Source organism: Oncorhynchus nerka, unplaced genomic scaffold (genome assembly GCF_034236695.1).
Source record: "Oncorhynchus nerka isolate Pitt River unplaced genomic scaffold, Oner_Uvic_2.0 unplaced_scaffold_1063, whole genome shotgun sequence".
Classification (NCBI taxonomy): Eukaryota; Metazoa; Chordata; class Actinopteri; order Salmoniformes; family Salmonidae; genus Oncorhynchus; species Oncorhynchus nerka.
The window spans coordinates 167,750-175,000 of NW_027040251.1; the positions used below are offsets into that span (position 1 = coordinate 167,750).

General features: G+C 47.2%; 2 protein-coding genes across 14 annotated transcripts in view; one reads left to right on the forward strand and one right to left on the reverse strand.

The window, feature by feature from the left end:
- The window catches only part of cenpq (centromere protein Q), a 58,553-nt gene that overhangs the window by 22,422 nt on the left and 28,880 nt on the right, over positions 1 to 7,251 (forward strand). The window lies entirely within an intron of this gene.
- LOC115127771 (C5a anaphylatoxin chemotactic receptor 1) overlaps positions 4,373 to 7,251 on the reverse strand; it is a 5,501-nt gene continuing 2,622 nt past the window's right edge. The window contains exons 2-4 of one of the 4 annotated variants that reach the window (XR_010463449.1): positions 7,033 to 7,226; positions 4,946 to 6,182; positions 4,373 to 4,839 (exon numbers count right to left, since the gene is read on the reverse strand). Coding sequence is in view for 2 of the 4 variants with exons in the window: in XM_065016250.1 (XP_064872322.1) it covers positions 5,211 to 6,182; positions 7,033 to 7,179 (1,119 nt within the window). In the remaining 2 variants the exon portion in view is untranslated. Of the gene's footprint in view, positions 6,183 to 7,032; positions 7,227 to 7,251 lie in introns of all 4 variants that reach the window. The other 3 variants (XR_010463448.1, XM_065016251.1, XM_065016250.1) reach the window with 3 other exon arrangements.

Below are 7,251 nucleotides of genomic sequence, written 5' to 3' on the forward strand. Positions count from 1 at the left end.
TAATGGGGGGCACATTACTGTTAACTAATGGGGGGCACATTACTGTTAACTAATGGGGGGGGTACATTACTGTTAACTAATGGGGGGCACCCAACACCCTTAAGTCATGCTTTTATCATATTTGTGGTAATAAATCTGATTCCAAGGTCAATTAGCTACAGGACGTTATTTCTACCAAACGAGTTACACAGAAACAAATACTCCCTCCAACACACCCCTCCCTGTACATACCAGCATACCGTCCTTTCCCCCAACTAAATATTCACAATGTTTGTGAGTTATATTACACAATTCTAGGATGTTAGCCCATCCATAAAGATAAGACATTAAACTGTAGGTGCAAACCTATGACTTCACTCTTTCCCCATGAACGTTAGTATTTATATCTTTAAGATAGATCGCTCGCCGTTGTTTATACACACAGGATGTGGCAGTCGCGGCATATTTGTTTTGAGAAGTAATGTTTAGCAAGGACTACTTTCTGTCTTGAATATGTCGTGTTTGTCTTTGTGCGGGCCTCCCCTTCTCTCTATGTCCTCGCTCTGTTTTGCTTTCCTGTATCTCCTATAGTACAGAACACAGCAGCACTATGGCGTATTCTGAACAGACACACACACACACACACAGAGAATATGAACTAAATCGTGTTTAAATCTGAGATCATTTCTGTTCCTTAATGATATTAGCAGTTCACTCCCATCTTAAACCCGATTTAAACATTTAACTGTCGTATCCTTCATTTACCTCAATAGCCGGTGTTCTCCAGCTGTCGCTTTTAGCAACAAAATGCGTGCAACCAAAACAGATGTCTTAAGATTGTTAACGTGGAAACTATATTTCGTCTCCGATGTTTATTGGAAGGAAAAAAAAAACGAAACAACATTTGCACAATGACCACATGTTGTTTCAAATACATCATTATCACGTTTAAAAAAAATATATACATTTGCATTGACATGAAATCAGTCAAAACACCTCAAAACACATGGTGTCAATAACAAGATGAAACATGCTGAAATAAGCCCTGTATGCTTCCTCCCCTGTATGCTTCCTCCCCTGTATGCTTCCTCCCATGTATGCTTCCTCCCATGTATGCTTCCTCCCCATGTATGCTTCCTCCCCATGTATGCTTCCTCCCATGTATGCTTCCTCCCCATGTATGCTTCCTCCCATGTATGCTTCCTCCCATGTATGCTTCCTCCCATGTATGCTTCCTCCCATGTATGCTTCCTCCCATGTATGCTTCCTCCCATGTATGCTTCCTCCCATGTATGCTTCCTCCCATGTATGCTTCCTCCCATGTATGCTTCCTCCCATGTATGCTTCCTCCCCATGTATGCTTCCTCCCATGTATGCTTCCTCCCATGTATGCTTCCTCCCATGTATGCTTCCTCCCATGTATGCTTCCTCCCCTGTATGCTTCCTCCCATGTATGCTTCCTCCCCTGTATGCTTCCTCCCCTGTATGCTTCCTCCCCTGTATGCTTCCTCCCATGTATGCTTCCTCCCCTGTATGCTTCCTCCCATGTATGCTTCCTCCCATGTATGCTTCCTCCCCTGTATGCTTCCTCCCATGTATGCTTCCTCCCATGTATGCTTCCTCCCATGTATGCTTCCTCCCCATGTATGCTTCCTCCCATGTATGCTTCCTCCCATGTATGCTTCCTCCCATGTATGCTTCCTCCCATGTATGCTTCCTCCCATGTATGCTTCCTCCCATGTATGCTTCCTCCCATGTATGCTTCCTCCCATGTATGCTTCCTCCCATGTATGCTTCCTCCCATGTATGCTTCCTCCCATGTATGCTTCCTCCCATGTATGCTTCCTCCCCATGTATGCTTCCTCCCATGTATGCTTCCTCCCCATGTATGCTTCCTCCCATGTATGCTTCCTCCCCATGTATGCTTCCTCCCATGTATGCTTCCTCCCATGTATGCTTCCTCCCATGTATGCTTCCTCCCATGTATGCTTCCTCCCATGTATGTATGCTTCCTCCCCTGTATGCTTCCTCCCATGTATGCTTCCTCCCATGTATGCTTCCTCCCATGTATGCTTCCTCCCCATGTATGCTTCCTCCCATGTATGCTTCCTCCCATGTATGCTTCCTCCCATGTATGCTTCCTCCCATGTATGCTTCCTCCCCATGTATGCTTCCTCCCCATGTATGCTTCCTCCCATGTATGCTTCCTCCCATGTATGCTTCCTCCCATGTATGCTTCCTCCCATGACAGTGTCTCTCTTGCGAGCAGTCTGGCCATCCAGAACCACAACGGACTGAGGAGCGCACATCGTTGGCAGCCATCCCATCTACCATGTAGCGAGATGATAAATCATTGTAAACACAAAACTATTCACTTACTGCTGCAAATACAACAACTGTGTTTGTTGAGTTGCATATTCAGTTCCGTATGTCCATCGTCTATAAATCGGGGGAAAAAATGTTAACTCAAAGCTATCGAGTTTTGTTTTTTTCAACAGAAAGCTGATTGAGCTGAAGCTACCAAAAGTGGCTAACGTCATCTTTATCAGTATTGTATAACATATTTGGACAGTACCGGATTAAACAGTAATTGGTTAGCTATACTTTTGTCGGGTGGTGAACAGAGCTTCAGCAGTTGGATTGGATTCGAGTTGTCTAAGGCACTGATGTCTGTGTAAGAATCGTCACTACAGTCCTCGGCTCGATTCCAGGCTGTATCACTGGCCGTGATCACCTCCGGCGTTCACGTTATTGGTTTAACGCTATACTGGGTAGTCCCTGACGTTAGTTAGTTTTAACGTTATAGCTAGACTGGGTACTCCCTGACGTTAGTTAGTTTAACGTTATAGCCAGACTGGGTACTTAGTTAGTTTTTAACGTTATAGCTAGACTTACTCCCTGTTAGTTTTTAACGTTATAGCTAGACTGGGTACTCCCTGACGTTAGTTAGTTTAACGTTATAGCTAGACTGGGTACTCCCTGACGTTAGTTAGTTTAACGTTATAGCTAGACTGGGTACTCCCTGACGTTAGTTAGTTTTAAAGACTGGGTACTCCTGACGTTAGTTAGTTTTAACGTTATAGCTAGACTGGGTACTCCCTTAGTTAGTTTAACGTTATAGCTAGACTTAGTTAGTTTTTAACGTTATAGCTAGACTGGGTACTCCCTGACGTTAGTTAGTTTAACGTTATAGCTAGACTGGGTACTCCCTGTTAGTTAGTTTAACGTTATAGCTAGACTGGGTACTCCCTGACGTTAGTTAGTTTAACGTTATAGCTAGACTGGGTACTCCCTGACGTTAGTTAGTTTAACGTTATAGCTAGACTGGGTACTCCCTGACGTTAGTTAGTTTAACGTTATAGCTAGACTGGGTACTCCCTGACGTTAGTTAGTTTAACGTTATAGCTAGACTGGGTACTCCCTGACGTTAGTTAGTTTAACGTTATAGCTAGACTGGGTACTCCCTGACGTTAGTTAGTTTAACGTTATAGCTAGACTGGGTACTCCCTGTTTAGTTTAACGTTATAGCTAGACGTTAGTTAGTTTTTAACGTTATAGCTAGACTGGGTACTCCCTGACGTTAGTTAGTTTTAACGTTATAGCTAGACTGGGTACTCCCTGACGTTAGTTAGTTTTAACGTTATAGCTAGACTGGGTACTCCCTGACGTTAGTTAGTTTTAACGTTATAGCTAGACTGGGTACTCCCTGACGTTAGTTAGTTTAACGTTATAGCTAGACTGGGTACTCCCTGACGTTAGTTAGTTTTAACGTTATAGCTAGACTGGGTACTCCCTGACGTTAGTTAGTTTAACGTTATAGCTAGACTGGGTACTCCCTGACGTTAGTTAGTTTAACGTTATAGCTAGACTGGGTACTCCCTGACGTTAGTTAGTTTTAACGTTGTCTGTCAGTGCAGCTTTTGAATCAACATGTTGAATTGTAAATGACTCGAATCTGGTTTACTGTGAGGTCAATAACTCTGAATAACATCATCACTGTGGGCCTATATTAATAACACGCTGACAAAAGCTGACCTCGCTCTTGTTCTCATTCTCCTTTTTTTCGGGCCACAGAACAATGAGATATTTCCGTGGGTTTTTAGAAGTGAAGCATCTGCTTGGCGTTTCCATGTGGGACTGAGAGGAAGCCACTGGAGTGCAAATGGGAGAAGACAGAACGAGATGGATTTTGGCCAACATTTTCAATAAAGTTTTATGTTCCCAAAACTAGAATATTTTATGAATAAAGTAGACTAAGGTTTGTAGACTTGAACATTTGCAAAACTTTTATTTAAAATTTTTAATCGCGTTGTTTTCGGAGTGTAAAGGCGAATTAATTTATTGCACATGCGCACTTCACAGAGGAGGCGTTCCCTAACAGAAATATATATGATAATAGATAATAGAACGAGCCAATAGGATCTCGCTAAGTCGTGCTTGGTTCTGCCCAACGTGGCTCATTTGTTCCATGCTTTTTTTTGGGGCGAATCAAAAATGACTTTGAGAAACCACTGTGACTCGGGCCTCCTAAAGTGCCACCGTACACAGAAATGGTGGTTTTAGGCATCGCCGAAGAGGCAGGCCAGGACAGGGCTCATGATTGGAGAGTTCGTTGCAGTGTGTAATGAGGTGTAGCCGAGCTTGTTTTACACCAAGACTCGGGGCTAAATCCCCGAAAGCCCAGGTCTGATGACGTCATTGGGCTGAAGCAAGCCTGTCACCCAGCCTAAGATAATGCAGTATAGTCCTGATAATGTAGTCCAGACAGGGCTGAAGCAAGCCTGTCACCCAGCCTAAGATAATGCAATATAGTCCTAATAATGTAGTCCAGACAGGGCTGAAGCAAGACTGTCACCCAGCCTAAGATAATGCCTATAGTCCTAATAATGTAGTCCAGACAGGGCTGAAGTAAGCCTGTCACCCAGCCTAAGATAATGCAGTATAGTCCTAATAATAATAACCCAGCCTAAGATAATGCCTATAGCTGTAATAATGCAGTCCATGTAGTCCACACAGGGCTGAAGTAAGCCTGTAACGTCTGAGTTCATGTTGGCCAGCAATCACAATGGATCTCTACAGTCTTCTAGTAAAACTGCAAGGTCCCTAACAGTGCTTTTTAGGGCACTAGATCTGTGAATCCTCCCTCCTTAGGGTCCCTAACAGGGCTTTTTAGGGCACTAGATCTGTGAATCCTCCCTCCTTAGGGTCCCTAAACAGGGCGTTTTAGAGCACTAGATCTGTGAATCCTCCCTCCTTAGGGTCCGTCTACTCCTGGAGTCAGAATAGTCATAGTTGAAGACTCTCTCGATGGTGGAGGGGAGCGAGGCGCGGACGGTTCGCCCCAGGCCTCGTGCGGCGAACACGTAGAGGACAGGGTTCAGGGAGCTCTTCAGGTACACCAGGAACAGAGAGACATACGCCCCCGTGAACGACGCCCGGTAGAGCCCCACCCGGTCAGGCCGCCCTGCAGCCAGCGCCCGCAGGAAGCGGCAGGTAAAGTAGGGGACCCAGCAGGAGAGGAAGAGGAGCATGGTGAGGAAGAGGACCCGGTACAGCCTGGCCATCTGTCTCGCAGTCGCCGAAAAGGAAGAAGAGGAGGATGGAGAGGTCGGTCCGGAGACCCCTGCCTGCCTGGCGGTCCACAGCACGGCTACGTTACTCACCAGGAACACCGTTAACGGCAGGAGGAACCCGGCCACCGTCTCGGTCACAAACAGCCCCATGCTGTACCCCAGGCTCTCCAGACACTGGGTAGTACCGTTGATCTCCAGCAGGTCGGCAGTGTGGAGGTAAGGGGTAGCCAGGGCAGCAGCCAGCCCCCAGAGGAGACCACACACCAGGGGAACTGCCCAGCGAGGACGCTTCAGACTGGACCAGACCGGCCTGAGGAGACACAGACATCTCTCCACAGCCACGGCACACAGCAGGAAGGCTGCGGCGTATAGTCCCAGGCCTCTCAGGAATACCACCAGGCGACAGGCCAGTTTCCCCACGGGCCAGCTACAGCTGTGGGCCAGGTACGCCAGCATCAGAGGGGTGCGGAGGAGGAGGACCAGGTCAGCCAGCGCCAGGTTCACTACGTAGACACGGAAGCTGCTGGCGCCGCGCGTCTCCCCTTGGCCCAAGCTGCCACGCCTCGTCAGGCGGCCACGCCCACGCCAGGCCAACGCATACACCACTAGGCTGTTCAAGGACACGCCCACCTGGGGACAGAGAAGAGGAAGTGATGTCATAAATCAGAAGACACTGCAGGAACCTCAAGAACTGGAGCTATGCCAAGTGGGAATGGTCTTGTTTCAGCCCAACACTAGCCCCCCTGATTCAACATGGTCTTGTTCCAGCCCAACACTAACCCCCCTGATTCAACATGGTTTTGTTCCAGCCCAACACTAACCCCCCTGATTCAACATGGCATGGTTTTGTTCCAGCCCAACACGAACCCCCCTGATTCAACATGGCATGGTTTTGTTCCAGCCCAACACTAACCCCCCTGATTCAACATGGCATGGTTTTGTTCCAGCCCAACACTAACCCCCCTGATTCAACATGGTTTTGTTCCAGCCCAACACTAACCCCTGATTCAACATGGTTTTGTTCCAGCCCAGCACTAACCCCCTGATTCAACATGGTTTTGTTCCAGCCCAACACTAACCCCCTGATTCAACATGGCATGGTTTTGTTCCAGCCCAACACTAACCCCCTGATTCAACATGGTTTTGTTCCAGCCCAACACTATCCCCCTGATTCAACATGGCATGGTTTTGTTCCAACCCAACACTAACCCCCTGATTCAACATGGCATGGTTTTGTTCCAGCCCAACACTAACCCCCCTGATTCAACATGGCATGGTTTTGTTCCAGCCCAACACTAACCCCCCTGATTCAACATGGCATGGTTTTGTTCCAGCCCAACACTAACCCCCCTGATTCAACATGGCATGGTCTCGATTATAGCCGATTGAATCAGGTGCGCTGGGATGAAAAACCTGCACAGCAGAGTACCTGTATTGATGTAGACTGAACTATAATGATTGGTCTAGACTAGAGACTCACCAGGAAGATTAGAACGGTGATTACCATCTGAGTGATGCGGCCTGTCTCTGCCTCCCAGGTGTTACTACAGCCCAGTCCTTTACTGGGTCCTGCTGGGCTGGGAGACGGCTGGGTCAGGAACCACTGGCTGCTGTTCACAAGGTTCATAGTGGCTCAGATAGGAAGATATAGACCTGGAGCTGCAGTGAGGAGACCTGTGGAGACAGACAGTATGGAGAT